Below are 16,204 nucleotides of genomic sequence, written 5' to 3' on the forward strand. Positions count from 1 at the left end.
ACTGGGAACTGAACTCCGGAACTTGCATCTGCCAGGCAGGCGCTGTGCCCCTGAGCTATATCCCTGCCCAAGAACCTTGAATTCTGTGAGAGGGTTTTGATCCTCCTGGAGCCCTAAAGTCATACCACCTGTCTCACTTATTTAAGCCTTCACCATCCACTTGTTTGGGAGATTTCGGAGCTGATCAGTCCGCAGTAACTATGGGGTAATATTAATGTGTTAGCCTGAAAAGGAACAGCAGGAAAACCCACTCTGTGCAGTGAGCTGCTGCTCACTGGGAGAACCAGGGGCTGGAGAGGAGGCTGCCCGCAGAAAGCCACAGCCAGGGCTGGGAGGGCCAAGTGTCAGTGCCGTCCCCAAACGCCACAGCGGGAGAGGCCATTCACCTCTCCACAGCTGCGGAAAGCCGCCCCGGCAAAGGACACCCTTGTGTCAATAAAGCCCCAGGTGTCCGTTGCAGAGTGGAGCAGAGGAGACTTCTGGCCAGAAAGCTCTCTAACTCTGCGCTCAGCCACAGCTTCATCCAAGGGCAGAACCGAGCCAGGCCTCAGCACTCCCAGAGAGCCGCGCTGCCCCACGCATCCACAGACAGACACGGCGCTACTCCATCGCCCGGCCAGGTGGGTTGGGTCTTCAGATCTGATCTAGGTGGCTGTGTCTGAAGAGACCACAGGTTGAGAACCACTAACTCGAGATATTTTGAAATATATTTGAGAAGAGAAAAATATTTGAGAGAAAGACAAAGGGGGTAGGAGAAAGATCTTCTGTATTTTCTTATCTGTCCAACTGATGCTCAACTTCTTAGTTTCTCTGATTCCATATAAAATGTCACAATCCTTTTTATTTTATTTTATTGTCTTTTTTTGAGACAGGTTCTTGCTATGTAGTTCAGGCTGGCCTTGAGCTCACTTTGTAGCTCAGGCTGGCCTCGAACTCACAACGATCCTCCTGCCTCAGCCACCTGAGTGCTGGGATTACAGGTGTGCACCACCTTGCCTGGCCAGATCTGGTATTTTATAGCTGATGTTTCCAAGTATTCCCCCAGGCCCGGGCTGCTGTGCATTCTGACTTTCTTTCCCATTCCCAGGAACTCTAATCCCTGGATGCACACGGGATGGACTGGGCCCAGACACCCTAAAGAGGAGCCGCACTCCGTCTGCAGATCTTGCCAGACGCCTCCCCGCATGCCGAGCAAACCCCAGAGCAGCCACGCACCTTCTGCAGCACCGCTGGGGCCCACGGCACATCTGGCACCAAGGCTGGGTCCTGGTGACCTTGGCCATGCCCAGCACTGAGCTCTGTTGGAGCCCACAGTTGTGCAGCAAATTCGTGCTTGAACGCCCTGGGTCCTGCTGTCCACACCTGCGTGCGTGCGGCTGCGACAGACCTGAAGGGGAGGAGAGGGCGGCTCCATGGCTCTTGCCGGCCTGGGGCTGCAGGCACCATGCTGGCAGCTTGCTCCTTTCCAGCAAGGGCCAAGTGGATGCCGGCTGACAGCAAAGAGAGGGCAGAGGTAGCTGGGAACCCGGGTGTCACTCGGCTCCATCAAGCACTGAGCTCCTCCTTGGTCTCCTGGCATGAACCTGTGAGATGCTGGGCTCAGCAGTCACCCACGTGCCCAGGGACAGTGCCGACCCTGAGCGGGGGCTCTGCTGACCCCGAGGAACACAGTGCCTGGAGGGTGGGGAGACGGCTCGGGGATCTCGGCTGAGGGAGCCAGGGCGGGCAGGGAGAGTCCACACCACGCAGCGCCCACCCCAGCTCCAACCCAGAGCAGAATGGTAGGGCTGGGGCGGCAAAGCAGCTCTTCCTGCGCTGTTTCACGTTGTCGCTTTGTTTTCCAAGCACAGAGGTAATTCAGCGGCGCGGTAAAGTTTAAAGTCATCTCTTCACACAACCTCTAGACAGCCAACACAGAGAAGGGGTCCGGGCCTTCCCGCCTCGGCTGGGACCCAGTGACACCTTCCCCATCAACACCTCCCTCAGAGCCCCACTCGGTGACCCCAGAGCCCACCCCACCCGGCCTCTGACTCTGAGACACCACTGCCTGTTGCTGTGGTCACTCATGGGTCCGTGCTTACAGCTTACGCTGCCTGCGAAGGGGGCAACGGCACAGAGCGGTGTCAGAAACCCAATCTGGCCACACAGCAGAGACCCAGGGCGGCGCTCGGTGCGGTCGCCGAGGAGACGGCGCTGGGTCCCGGGAGCAGGCCCCTGAGAAGACACCTTCCCGCTCCTCTGGGCCCGCTGTCCTCGCACACTTCCAGCTGTGCCAGCTCACTGTCTCCCAGACGCCAGGCCTCTCCCTCCAGTCCTCAAAAGGCGCAGACCTGGCCCGGCCAGCTCAAGCCACCGCGGTACTGGTGGCCGCTGACGGCGGTGGCTCACACGGTCCTGTGTGGCACGCTCACCAGCCACTCGTGGTCCAAACCACTTGGCAATGAGATGCATAAAGTTGGCCCGGCATGAACGCGTTAATATCCCACACCTGTCATTCTAGGACTTTGGGAGGCTGAAGCAGGAGGATCACAAATTCCAGCCCGGCCTGGGAAACTTAGCAACTCAGGGACACCCTGTCTCAAAATACAAAAGGGGGCTGGGTACGTGGCTCCGTGCAAAGACCCTGCATTCAGTCCTCAGTACTAGGGGGAAACCGGTACATACATACACACCCCACCTAGACACCAGCCACGAAACAGTCTGTGCCAATTCCAAACTCCATGGTCGGAAGCTCCCCCAGCTCTCGGTCCCCCGCCACGCGGACCCCTCCCCCACCAGACTGCCCGGCCTCCACCCCGTGACGGGCACGGGTGTGCCGTCCTAGCTCCCCAGACACACTGTGACCTCAGGCCAGCTGACACAGCGGGCACAACACAGACACGACCACCGGGGTCCAGGGTTCCCACTCTCACTCTGAAGGGAACGTCCACAAACCTGGGCCCCACAGGTTTATATAAACTACAGTGCAGCGCAGGCGCAGACAGCTGAAGACGTGCGGAGAGGGAGACCAGATCAGACTCTGCCAGGCTGGGGCGCCACCGGGGTGTGGACAGGCAGGAGGGGCGGGGCCGGCTTGCTGGGGGGGCCGAGGCCCCGGAAGACGCTCACCATCTGGACAGGCGGCGAGGGCGCTCCGGGAGGCCCTGGGGTCCCAGAGAAAGGCAGCGGTAGCAGCAGCAGCGTGGGACCCAAGGCAGGGATGAGCAAGGCGTGGGTGAAGGCCAGCGAGGACAGGGCCATGGCCGGTGCAGAGTGCGACCCCTGGGGCACAAGGACAGGGGCCAGGGCTGGGGCAGGGCCCTGGGGACCCGGCCTGCGAGCCCCAGCGGGCTTCTCCACAGGATGCAGCCTCCGGTGCTTCAGGAAACTGCCGTGCCAGCGGAAGGCCTTGCCGCACACGGCGCACGCGTAGGGCCGCTCCCCGGTGTGCACCCTCTGGTGCTGCACGGCAGCCGCCTTCTGGGCGAAGGCCTTGCCGCACTGCGGGCACCGGAAGGGCTTCTCGCCCGTGTGCACCCGCTGGTGAGCCACGAACAGCGAGCGGCAGCCGAAGGCCCTGCGGCACTCGTGGCAGCGGTGCAGCTGCTCGCCCGTGTGCAGCCGCCGGTGCTGCAGGAAGGCCGCGCTCCTGCGGAAGGCCTGGCCGCACTGCGGGCACACGTAGGGCTTCTCGCCCGTATGGACCCTCCGGTGCTGGGTCAGGGCCGTGCTGGAGCTCAGCCCGCGGCCGCACTGCCCGCACTCGTAGGGGCCGCGGCCCGTGTGGTTCTTCTCGTGCACGCCGCGGTCGTAGCGGGACTTGAAGGCCTTGCCGCACTCCTGGCACCGGAAGGGCCTGTCGCTGCTGTGGCTCACCTGGTGCCGCAGCAGCTTGGAGTTGTACCGGAAGATCTTCCCACACTCTCCGCACCCATAGAACTTCATGCCGCCGCGCAGGATCAGGCTCGGGTTCACACTGGCGGTCGGCCCGGCAGCCTGGCCTGCAGAGCCCACGCTCGGGGCGGTGCTGCTGAGGCGCTCCCCTGGCGTCTCCACCACAGCCTCAGGCTTCAGATCTGGCTCCTCCTTCCCGACCCAGCTCCCAGCCCCTGAGGGAGAGCACAGGCATCGGTTACCACGCGGGTGGCTGCTAGGGCGTCCCTGAGGTGGCCACGCTGACCGAAGGAGGAGGAGGGACAGCCAAACAGTGACCAGACGCTGGGGACCAAGTGAGCTCGGGAGGGCCGGCAAGGTCACGGGAGTGAGCGGGCAGGGAAACACGGAGGAGGAGAGCAAGGCGGAGGAGGAGGATGGGAGAGGAGGGCTCGGCAGTGAGCGGGCAGGGAAACATGGAGGAGGAGAGCAAGGCGGAGGAGGAGGATGGGAGATGTGGGCTCGGCAGGAAGCGGGGGACTGGGAGATGGCAGGGAGGAGACAGACCTAGCAGGCGAGAGGTCATGAGGTGGGAGAGAGAAACCAAGCCGACGTGGGACTGGGCCGCACCGACAACCCGGAGGTGGCGCCCTGGAAACTGCTCTTAAATTTTCCACCTGACTTTCTAGGGTGAAAGGAACGGCTCTCAAAAGGCAGGTGGATCCTGAGTCTGGGGCCACCGCGGAATTGCGGCTGAAGGGACCGCTGTGCTGGGATCTTGCTCAAGGGAGTGGTGGGCCGCAGCTCCACCTAAGAAGGACCCAGGTTGCCAAGGCCACCCAGGACCTCGCACCTCCGCAGGGGGCTCTCAGTGCTCCTGGTGCTCCACATGCAGGTGGGTGGGTGCATGCGTGTGCGCACGTGTGTGTGTCCTGGGCTGCAGTGGGGAGGACTCCCAGCCAAACTTCTCTCCGCTGGTCCCATCTCTAACAAATGTGACAGAGAGCTGAAGATCACTGGAAGCTGAACTTTTAGGGGATTTAGATATAAAAACCACAAAGCCAGGCATGGTGGTTCCTGCCTGTGATCTCAGTATTTGGGAGGCTGAGGCAGGAGGACTGCTGCAAGTTCAAGGCCAGCCTGGGCAACATAGTTCAAGGCCAGCCTGAATTACAGTAAAAGCCCTATCTCAAAAAAAATTTTGTTAAAAAGTAAATAAAATTATGAAATCATTCTTTTCATTGTTAAGGCCTAAAAATAAAATCCATGGTTCTACCAGGTGTGATGGTGCACACGTAATCCCAGCACTGTGGGAGGCTGAGGCAAGAGGATCACAAGTTCATGCTTAGCCTGGGCAACTTTGCTACTTAGCAAGACACTGTCTTACAATAAAAAACAAGAATAGAAAAGGGCTGCCAGGCGTGGTGGTGCACACCTGTAATCCCAGAACTCGGGGGGCTGAGGCAGGAGGATCACTGCGAGTTCAAGACCAGCCTGGGCTACAAAGCGAGCTCAAGGTCAGCCTGAACTGCACAGCGAGACCCTGTCTCAAAAAGACAAAATAATAATAATAATAATAATAATAATAATAATAATAAAATAGGAAAGGGCTGTGGATGTTGCACAGGAGCAAGGCCCCTGGTTCAATCCCCAGCACCTAAAATAAAAATATTCATAGCTGTGAGGCACATCAGTGTGACCCACAGAATCGCATTTTCCTTAAATTTGCCTGAAATGCCGCTTGTCTGCAATGAAAAATGGCGTAAACAAGGTAAGAGCTTCCAGCAGTGAGTGAGGAAAGCAGAGGTTTTGGGTTCTGGAGTCCCGGGATCTCTGCTTTCTGCTTGGGAACGGGCGGCACCCGGAGGGACCTGGGGAGCCGTGGGAACAGAGCGGCCCCACAGGATGTGAGCCGAGTTCCCACCTGCACCCCAGCCCCAAGAGGGCTCACTCACCGGGCTGGCCGCTCCCGGGGGCCTCATCACCCCACGGAGCTGCACCGCACTCCAGCCGGGCGATAAGGGCAGGTTTGCGGGCCGGAGTGGCTGCTGTGGGAGGAAAGGGAGGCCGTGAGGGGACTCTGTGCTCCTTCAGCGGCTGCCGTGGGACTCAACTGAAGGGACGCGGGCCCAGGGCACGGGTGAGCTGCAGGTTCCCCGGAGTGCGGCCTGCGCGGGCGCAGGCTCTGCAGGCAGGACGCTGCCTTTCCTGGAAGCCGCTCCACGGGGCCCGGGACATCTCCCCAAGCTGAGGGGCAGAGGGCTCCCCTGGAGGCTGGCAGGGCTCAGAGCCCAAGGACCAGGGGTTTCCCTGCCCAGTGCTCCCCGCACCCTGGGCTGGCAGAAGCCTCAAGCCTGCAGCGACCGGGCCTCCGGCCCCCTGCAGGGCTGAGCGGCCTCACCCAGGGTGGCCAGGAGGGCGTAGTTGTCCAGCATCACCTTCCGGTACAGGCTCCTCTGCTCGGGCTCCAGGCCGGCCCACTGCTCTGGGGTGAAGGTCACAGCCACATCCTCAAAAGTCACTGGCTCCTGAAATCACAGTGCTCAGGCACTGAGAGAGGGTGAGGACGGGCCCCTCCATGGGGCCCTGCTCCAGCCCGGAGCCCATCGGAGGCCGGGCGACACCCCACCTGACTGGACAGTCCCAGGGCCCACATGGCCACCCCACCCACCGCCTGGCAGCCAGGACTCCCTCGCGGGCACCAGGACAATCTCACCCACCAGTGGGAACTCAGAATGTACAGACACTCTGGAAGGCAGCCTGGCAGTTTCTCACAGGACTAAACCTGTGCAGGACCCAGCAATCACACTCCTTGGTATTTTACTAAAGGAGCTGAAACACACCTGCACAAAAACCTGCACATAGATACATATGGGGTGACCAAAAATTAACATTTAAATTTTTAAAAATATATTACAGTGAAGAACAGTGTTGTGAATTCCCCTCAGTGTCCTCCCATCCCATTGTTCTTGCCACTTTGGGGGTTTTATCTGTTTGTTTTTGAGAGTGTCTTGCTATGTAGTCTAGACTGACCTTGAACTTGAAGTTATCCTCCTGCCTCAGCCTCCTAAGTGCTGGGATTACAGCCATGTTCCACCACACCCCGCTCACCACTTTCTGCAGCAGTTCTGGGGTTCTCCTTCCTGAGCATCTTTATGAGATGTGATAAAAATACAGTGAACGCCGCTGCTGAGCGCCATCCAACAGCAAGGCAGCTCCTAAACACAGGACTCCGTGCCTCATCCGCCTTAGTCACTGGGTGTGGCACGGTGCACACCAAGGTCTTCCCCAAGGCCAAAATGACCATGAAAAGTACATGCTTTGAATCAGCTCAGGCCATGGAAGCAACCGGCCAAGAGCAAAGAAGACACTCACAAGAGTTTGCAGAACTGCTTCAGAAAGCAGCAGGAACCACGGGACAGGGTGTTCACTGCAAGGGGAACTATTCTGAGGGGGCTCACGGCAATGTCTTTCACTGTAATACAGTGTTCTATTTGAACACATGCTGTGCTCTTCTACCACAGTTCACACAGCAGCTTTGCTACAGCCAAACCTGGAGGCCACCAAGCTGCTCTCAGTAAGCGAACAGGTGACTAAAGTAAGGGGCAGAGAACGGAATATTACTGGGCCCTGACACGGAACAAACCATCTTGCCCTGACGTCATGGGGGCCCTCAGCGCACACTGCTAGGTGAAAAAAGCCAACCTGCAAAAGCTACACGATACGTGAACGCAAGGGCGTGACATTCTGGAGTTAAGACTCTGGAGTAAAAAGCCCGTCCCGCAGCTGTGAGGGGTCAGGGGAGGGGTGAGGAGCTGCTGGATGGTTAGAACACTGGGAGTGTGGACGCTGTCCCAGCCTCAGGAGGAGGCACCACACAGCGTGGGCTGCTCGGGGACCCAGGGTCAGGCACGGCCAGGGCAGGCCACGCAGGGCAGGAGAGCGGGGTGCGGTGGGAGAAGGTGCTCAGGAATTGGGTGCTTTCTGACCGGTTTTGCTGCAAGCCCAACTTCCCTTAAAAAAGACGATCTTAAAAATAAAAGACCTGAGCTGCAATATCCTCCTACGTGACTGCCCCCTTCTACAGCCGGCCTACCCCTGGGACTGGAAAAGCCCTTCTAACATGTAAAGCTCACCCTGCTGTGCCTGCTACCCGAGGGATGCACGCTGGGTACCTGGCAGAACCCAGGTCTCACCGCGGCGGCCTGGACACCAGGGCCTGCGTCCCGACCTCACAGCTTCAGTGAGTGCTGAGCACGCGCTGCTCCCCAGGGTGGACCTGCACCCCAGCTCGGGAAGGACCGCTTGGCCTCAGCTCTCCCACTTGGTCCCACACCCCCAAGCCTGCAGCTCGCACGGAGTGCTTGCTCCCTCCAGCGCTGCGCAGGCCCTGGGGAAGGAGCCCAGGCCAGCCGGGTCCTTCCTGACCCCCGGGCCGAGGACAGCACAGGTGGACGGTGCAGCTCACCCGTGGCCAGGCCATCTGCAGCGCAGCTGATGTCCCGGCCTCCACGCTGTCTTCTGGGTTGGAAAGCGACATCCTCAGAGCTAAGGGGAGAAGAGCTGTGAGCACCTGGGGCCACTGCGTCCCCCTCTGTCCACGCCCGCGGAGGGGACCCTGTGCCTGGCCCAGGGCCAATCCTCGCTGACCACCTGTGCGACCGGACCTGAGGGCGACCTGCACCGGAGGGAGGGTCCAGAGCACCCCGACCCCTCAGGACAGTGGACCGGGAATCGGACCCCACAGTGGAGGGAGCAGACCCCAAGGGACGCTGGGGCCGCAGCCCCGACTGCACGGGGCACGGGGAGCGGGGCCCCGACTGCACGGGGCAGAGGAGGGACCGCAACCCCAGGGGACGGGGGAGCGGGACTCGGACCCCACAGGACACGGGAGGGACCTCGGCCCAAACGCGACAGGAGGGGCTGCGGGCAGGCGGGCACGAGGTCCTTGGTTTGGGGCGCGGCCCGGAGACGCCACCCGGGACGCAGGGGACCCCGAAGAGAACCCGCAGTACGCATGCGGGAGGCGGCCGGCCGGGGTATCGGGTCAGCGGGTCGCCTCGGTTCAGGGAGGGGCTGAGTCCGAAACCCGCCCCGGACCCACGGAGCCCGGAACCTGCAGAGCACGGAACCTGCGGATCCCGGAACCCATGGGGCCCGAAACTGGCGAGCTCCCGGAACCGGTGGAGCCCGACCGGCCGCCGACCCGGAAGGGCGTGCGCTGTCGCTCTAGGCCGCCGGAGGCCCGCGTCTCGGTGGTGCGTGCGCGGGGTGCGGAGGGCTGCGGCTCGGCGCTCGTGACCCGATCCCCAAGGCCAGGGGACCCGCCTCGCGGTCTGACCCCGACCCTGCTCTGACCCGGGGGACCTGGCCGGGCTGTTCCCAGCTCGGCTTCCCGAGTTACCAAACCGACAGCAACTTGGCCTGCTGACTGGCGCTTAAATAACGTCAGTCACCCTAAAGCACACCGCCACCAGCGAGGGTCTGGGGTCCCCGCGCTGGCCTGCAGGTCTGGCTGGCGGCGGGAGGACAGAAGGGAGGGTGAGAACTGCAAGGTCTTATGTTTCGTATTCAGTGGAGCCTGTAGTCGCAGCTCCTTGGAAGGCTGAGACAGGAGGGTTGCTTGACCCGGCGGTGCCAGGGCAGCCTGGGCAACACGAGACGGCGTCTGAGGGGAGGACAGCAAAGCTGCTCTTCGAGCGCAGCGCAGGTCCCGGGTGAGTGACTTAACGTGACTCCGGGTGGGCGCAGCGCCCCTAGACTGTGCAGTTCTAGTCGGACCTCACTCCCCAGCCCAGCCTGCTTGCCCGCAGAAGCGCTCCCCTCGCAGGGAACGCGGCTCGGCGCCGAGGCTGTTCGCGGGAGGCACACGGTGTCCGAAGGAGGCAGCACAGGACACGCGGGGGCTGGGACGTCTGGAGCCACCCGAAGATGTACCCCCGACACTTCAAGGACTCCGCCCCCTGAGGTGCAGGACAGCCGGAGCACTGGACCGCGGGCGCTTACTAAAATCCTCCTGCCTAACGTCCCCTGCCTTCTCGCCGTCCTTATAAAAGGGGTGCACTCCTCCTTGTTCTGGGCAGACAGCTTGACCACGCTCTGCTTGCCTGCACCCAGCACAGCACATTCCCCGCCATGCTGCCTTCACACGAGGCTGGTGGCCCCTGCTGGCTTTCCCTCTCCCTCCATGTTGTATGTCAGGGATACAGCTGAGCTATAATTGTCACCTACATACAAAATCCAAGGAAATCAACTTTAAAAATTGTTAGAAACAAAAGAAAATTAAGCGTTGTGTGATGCAGACATGTAAGATTTTCAGTACTACAAAAATACAGTCAGCGGGTGTGACCGCACACGAGTGTTAGCCCAGCACTTGGGAGGCTGAGGCAGGAGGATCACCAAGTGTTCAAGGCCAGCCTGGGCTACATAACGAGTTGATGGCTGGTGTGAATTACATGGTGAGACCGTCTCAAAAAGAAAAACAAGAAAAAATAAAGTTCCACAAACATCCAGTCTTACGTATTTTTTGTTTCTGCAGTACGGAGGATTGAACCCAGGACCTCTTTGGTATAATCCCACCTACTTGGGAGGCTGACGCAGGAAGATGCAAGTTCAAAGCTACCCTGGGCAACTTAGTAAGACTCCATCTCAAAATAAAAAACAAAAAAAGGGCTGGGATGTGGTTCTGTGGGAGAGCCTCTTGGGTTTTACCCCCAGTACAGGGAGAAAAAAATGCATAGAAGCACTGCTCAGGAATGCAATTGCCAAGGCCCCTCGTGCCTATCACTAGAGATGATCAAGAGTATCCGTGCCAGGGCCGGGGCCATAGCTCAGCGGAACAGTGCCTGCGTGGCAAGTGCAAGGTCCTGACTTCGATTTCTAGTACCAAAAATACATTTGTGACATGCGCAGCGGCTCAGTGGTGCTCCTGTTGGGATTATCCTGCAGAAGGAAGAACTAGGCAGCTGTGGAGGGGCACAATCTGAAGCTTCCCGGGTCAGCTCCCGACTGCAAGGTGCTGACACCGGGGCTGTGGGTCCAGAGCAGGTGCCGGCAAGCAGTGCAGACCCGAGCTGGGTGGAGCTGCCTGTGCCCGGGACGCCGTCCTGTCCTCCGCACCAGTGCACTTGTCCTCCCTCCCACCCACTCTCATCCAACCCATTGCTGCTTCTCTGGAGAACTCTGCAGTCTAATACAAGGCCAAGAAGCAACCCACAAGGACGTCTTCCCTAGCCAGGAACATGAGACCTGCGCCTGCTTCCACAAAGACGCCCGCAAAGGCACGGGAAGGATTCACGCAACCCTCCCTGTGTGCGGAACCACAAGTGGAGACAACCACCTTTCAGTTCATCTGCAGTCACCTTAGAGTAAATGGACTTGTCAGTCTGCGTTTTTGGGGGTGGTATTTTTGAGTCTTGCTATGTAGTTCAGGTTGGCATAGAACTCCTGGCAATCCTCTTGCCTCACCCTGGCCTAGGCTGCATTTTAAAAACCCAACTACCTGCTGGAGTTTGGGGAACCTTCCATTTAGGTCTGGAGGATGATCATCTCACTCAAGGCTGCTGAGGCAGGGGCTCTGAAAGTCACACCCGCTCCCCAGGCCCAGCTTGGCACAACATCTACCGGTTCTGCTGGCGCCCTGTGCAGGTTACGGCTCAAATACTTTTTTTTTTGCAATACCGGGAATTTATAAGAGGTTCCCCAAAGCTAGGCAAGCCCTCTACCACTGAGCTACATCCACTCTGCCCTACAGCTCACCCATCTGCCTTTCTAGACTCACTCGGAGACTGGGTCTCCTATGCACCCTAGACTGACCTCAAAAACGTGATCCTCCTGCCTCAGCCTCCAAACTGCGTGCTGTGATCACAAGCAGGTGCCGCAAGTGGCCGTCCCATTATGACTAAGCTTCCTCACTTAACTCCTTTTCCCAAGCCACTCAGACATGTCGCCCTCTACAAGAACCAACCCCACACTGGTTGTCTTTTCCTGACTTTTGACAAAATCAGCCATAATCCTTCCCGGGGGCTCCTTCCCAAGCCATTCCCCAGGACACCATCACAGACACCAACCTAGGGTGCCCCACAGGGGAGTGGACCGGGCAAGGAAAGGACAGGCCCAAGGCAGCTCTGCCTTCAAGGGAAGGCCTTCCTTTCTGATCCCAGTGACTCTAAAGCTGGTTTCCTTTTGGCAGCACCTGGAATCAGACCCCAGGACTTTGTACCAAGCCACATCCCTAACTCACTTTTGAGACAGGGTCTTGATAAGTCACTAACTGCCACCTTCCTGCTTCAGCCTTCCAGAATGCTGAGATTACAAGGTGTGATGGGAAGATAGCTTCTGATCAGAAAATGTGTGTCATTTTCAACATACTCGTAGATTTCTAAGATGTTCTACATTCTTAGAGCACTGAGGTTTCCCTACTGTTCAAGTTACTGAAGTCTAATGTCAGCACTCTGCAGTGGAGGCAAAAGGATTCCAAACTGAAGGCAAACCCAGACTACAGTCAAGTCTGTGACTTACAAGCTTTCACCAGGGTACTGCATGAGCCTCACTCGGCCAGCTCACGAAAGAATCCGACTTGAACCACTCTCCCAGAAAGGAACCCGTGTCAGTCAAGAACTTACTTACATACAAAAAGTCAAAAAGCAAAACCAAAACCCTGAAGGAGGCGGGAGGTCTGCTTATGGGATGGGAAAAACCCTACCCACTATCTCTTTGTACAAGGAAAAACGTGGAGTTGCTGCAGCCGCGCCTTCTGGGAGCCCTTGGTGGTGGGGCGCACTGCTCCGGTGGGGTTTCTAATAGGGCTCTTCTAATGACGTCGCAACGCCACCGCAACAAGCTTTAAATCCAGACCTGACAGATCTGCCAGCGTGTCAAAAAGAACCTTTATTCTGTTAACAGCCTCACGCTTTCTTGCCCGATGCCTTTGGAGCTGGCGCCTTCTGGGCTGCAGCCTTCTGACTCGGAGCCTTCTGACCCTTCTGCGGCTTCGGGGCAGGTGCGGCCTTCTCACCGGAGGCCTTCTCACCCTTCTCGCCTGCGGCCTTCTTGACAGCGGCAGTCGGCTTCTTGGCTGGAACCTTAGCTTTAGCTGCAGCTGCAGCAGCAGCAGCAGCCGCAACTGCAGCCTTCGCGACAGGCGCCTTTTTGGGAGAAGCCTTTATGATGGCTGCCCTCTGCAGCTTCTTCACTTCGTTCTTGATTATTCTGTTCCTCTGAAAAATGTCAGCAGGAGGAAGCACTTACTACACGAGCACAGCACTCATCTACGCTGATTTTTCAGAAAAAACTTTAATCCGTATCCTACAACTGAGTCCACAGAAAAAGTCATTCCTTAAGGTCACTGGGAAATACAGCTAATAGGACACTTCCTTCTGAATTTGGCCACTGCTGCCCTATGTTGAAGTAAAGTTAGACGGTATGGATTGAAAAACTTACCATTTTCTTTGCCTTCATGACTTTGTAACGATCAAAATCCGTCATCTTGGCTTTCTGTTAAAAGGAAAAGGAAGCAGTGATCTTCCTCAAGCCACCCTCTAAACCTCCCAATTACTCAGAATTCCCAGACCCGAGAACATTACTTTTTCTCGGGCTTCTATCTTCTTGGCCCATCTGGTGGCTGCCCATTTTGTGTTGATATCAGCCTTCTCCCAGGCTTGTCGGACGTACTTCTGGCGGGCACTAGAGAAATCCAAGATCACAGATTAAGCAACCAGCTCTGACATTACACAGCCATCTAGGACATTTTGTCCTTCAGAAAGCATCTCTCCTACTACTTCCCAGTGTTAGCTGTCTACAGAACACAAACCACCCAATAGTATGTCTTCCACCTACTGAACAGTGCTCACAAAGCTACTACAATTTCAAAGATGATGTTTTTGACAGTCACTGTAGTTCAAGCTGGCCTTGAACTCAGAAACTCCTCTTGCCTCAGCCTCCCAAGAGCTGGGATCACAGTTGTGCCTGACGCTTGGCTCAAGGTCAAAGTTAATCAAAACTGCAATTCTGGGCCAGGGATATAGCTCAGTGGCACAAGCACCTTACTGGCAAGCACAAGGTCCTGAGTTCAACTCCTGGTACCAAAAAAAAAAAAAAAAAAAGAAATCTGCAATTCAGTCCACCTTTCCCTATCCATGTTGCAGACTTAACCCATTTATGCTGAAGACTGAACTTCTCGAATTTTTGCATGAAATTCCTGTTACCTAGAAACACAAGGAACAAGAACTTGAAAACTCTCCAGGGTTTTGTGGTGATGAGTGTTCCAAAAACGAACCAATAGGCACTGGAAGGTTTAAAAAAAAAAAAAAAAAAATCACCTCACTACATGATTACTAATGAGGGTAGTGAATGGGTAGCCAACAATTTCCTTTCAGTACTGTGCACCTGCTATCACTCAAGTATCAAAAACAATTACCAAGAGTTCCCAGAGAAACTCCTCTACTGATGCAGACATCTGCAGGATTCATCCTTAACAGGCCTTCAAACAGTGTGCATGAGCAGCAGGGCGGGGACCGATTCACGCAGAGTGGGAGTGTCCACTGCCAGTCCTGAAGTGTCCATTGTGTACGCCAGCCACTGAGGTGCCCGCACACTGCGGTTTCTGTCCCACTTTTTTAGGGTTTGTTTTTTTTTTTTTGGTGAGGGAGTAGTGTTAGATGGAAAGAGATGACCTAAAATATGGAGTATCACCATCTTCTGGACACTACACACAGGTGACTAAATTATACAACTCAGATCTACTTTACTCGTGGGGGTCATGTTTTATGTCCCACTACAACCACCTGTTGTTGTAGGTCAACGTAACTGTACAAGAACACATCACGGAATTTTATTTCCATATCAACAAAAGAACTGTCCCCCTTTGCCTTAGCTCCCTGTTCATAAACCTGGAACAGAAGCTCACAGGTTGAGTATTTTATAACTGATATGATGCTCTGAATTCATCTAACAATAAGCACTGGAAAAGAAAGAACTGGCATTTTTGTTTTAGGGCTGGTTATATATAGCTAATAAGCACAGCACCTACCTGGCATGCACAAGGTCCTGCGTCCAATTCTCCCCAGCTCCGAAAAGAACAGGCATTTTTGTTTTAAAGCTGAATGTCACTGCCCCATAATGAGCCCAAACTCTTTAAGAATTTCATCGTGTGATTAAAAAAACCAGGGACAGTGGCCCACATCTGTAATCCCAGCAGTGGAGAGGATGAGATAAGATTACCTTCCTGAGCTACACAGTGAGTTCAAGGCCAACCTGACCCTGTCATAAAAACACTCACCTCCCAATCAAAAAAGGGACCACAAGGAGAAAAAAAATCCAAATTTGAATAAAACTAAACCCAGTGGCCATGGTGGAAAAGTGACCACAGGACATTCCAAAAGCAAACGATACTTAGATTTTTTGAAACGGGGTCTCAGTAGCAGCCCAGGCTAGCCTTGAATGCTGGCAATCCTGGCTCAGCGTCCTGGGATTACAGGTGTGCACCCCATACTCAGCACGCCAGTCTGCTTTACAATGTAAACCCCACTTCTACGCTGCTTCGATTTCTGCCTGCTCCGCTCTCAAGGTAAAAACACAGAAGCAAGAAGGTTTAATTAAATCAAACTAGAACGTTTGCTAGCACAGTGCCGCGGGGGGTTACCTGTGTGGGAACTTGAGAATGAAGTCCGTGAGCTGCATGCACTTGAAAGGCATGGCCTGCCGCCTCACTCGAGTGCACGGTCCATCCACCAGCGCCTAGGACAGAGCCCGGGGATCGCTCAGCACAACACCTCACAGCAGGGAAACGGCAAACACTCCGACACTGGCTGCTTCACCTTTCAGGACCATCCAACCCCACTACTGCTGCAGCACTGGCACGAGCACGCCAACCGCCTTCTGCGCGCCTGGGTGCCCGCTACACTCGTTTTGAACGGAGCTCATCTGAACCCACCAGCATCGTATCCGTAAGGACCCAGGCACTGCTCCACCATCAGGCACAGCTAACGCCAGCTTGCGTTTAAGACCCCCTTCTTCCTCCCCGATGGCACGGTACGGCCACAAGCCGGAGCCGCCTCGCTGGGCCGACTATCTATGCCACGGAAACGCGTCCCCCCGCCGCCACAGCGGGCGTGGAGCGGCGACCTGGACCGCCCCCGTACCCTGTTCTGGTCGATGACATCGACGATCGCGACCAGCTTTCCGGCGTGCGGCCCGAAGGAGACGTAGGCCACCCGGCCGACCTCCACGAAGCGCCGGAACACCTGGCGGCCGAGAACAGGGTGCAGGGTCAAGCGCGCGCTCGTCCGCGGGGTTCCGAGCTCCCAGGCAACACGGCTCACTGCGGGGGTCGGCGGCGGGCGCGCAGGCGCCG

The 16,204-nt window shown here is 56.9% G+C and overlaps 2 protein-coding genes across 9 annotated transcripts in view; both read right to left on the reverse strand.

Moving 5' to 3' along the window:
- Positions 1–2,933: 2,933 nt before the first annotated feature.
- Positions 2,934–9,299, reverse strand: LOC102010909 (zinc finger protein 621). 8 transcript variants are annotated; one of them, XM_005383573.2, is made up of 6 exons: positions 8,985–9,299; positions 8,321–8,400; positions 6,291–6,380; positions 5,808–5,900; positions 4,706–4,838; positions 2,934–4,088 (listed from the first exon to the last, which is right to left on the reverse strand). In XM_005383573.2, the coding sequence occupies exons 2-6, from the start codon at positions 8,390–8,392 to the stop codon at positions 3,013–3,015; spliced, it is 1,464 nt and encodes a 487-aa protein (XP_005383630.1). In that variant the 5' UTR covers positions 8,393–8,400; positions 8,985–9,299; the 3' UTR covers positions 2,934–3,012. The 8 variants fall into 8 exon arrangements, with proteins under 8 accessions (XP_005383630.1, XP_005383631.1, XP_013368858.1 ...); XM_005383574.2 differs by having other exon boundaries at positions 8,969–9,299; XM_013513404.1 differs by lacking the exon at positions 8,985–9,299 and adding an exon at positions 8,506–8,845.
- A 3,419-nt stretch (positions 9,300–12,718) lies between these two features.
- Rpl14 (ribosomal protein L14) overlaps positions 12,719–16,204 on the reverse strand; it is a 3,913-nt gene continuing 427 nt past the window's right edge. Inside the window, exons 2-6 of the mRNA XM_005383578.2 lie at positions 15,993–16,094; positions 15,494–15,588; positions 13,437–13,536; positions 13,294–13,347; positions 12,719–13,070 (exon numbers count right to left, since the gene is read on the reverse strand). Of these exons, the coding sequence (XP_005383635.1) occupies positions 12,759–13,070; positions 13,294–13,347; positions 13,437–13,536; positions 15,494–15,588; positions 15,993–16,094 (663 nt within the window). The 3' untranslated portion in view covers positions 12,719–12,758. The remainder of the gene's footprint in view (positions 13,071–13,293; positions 13,348–13,436; positions 13,537–15,493; positions 15,589–15,992; positions 16,095–16,204) is intronic.

The sequence above is a fragment of the Chinchilla lanigera genome, unplaced genomic scaffold (assembly GCF_000276665.1).
Source record: "Chinchilla lanigera isolate Chin_1 unplaced genomic scaffold, ChiLan1.0 scaffold00019, whole genome shotgun sequence".
NCBI classification, from domain to species: domain Eukaryota; kingdom Metazoa; phylum Chordata; class Mammalia; order Rodentia; family Chinchillidae; genus Chinchilla; species Chinchilla lanigera.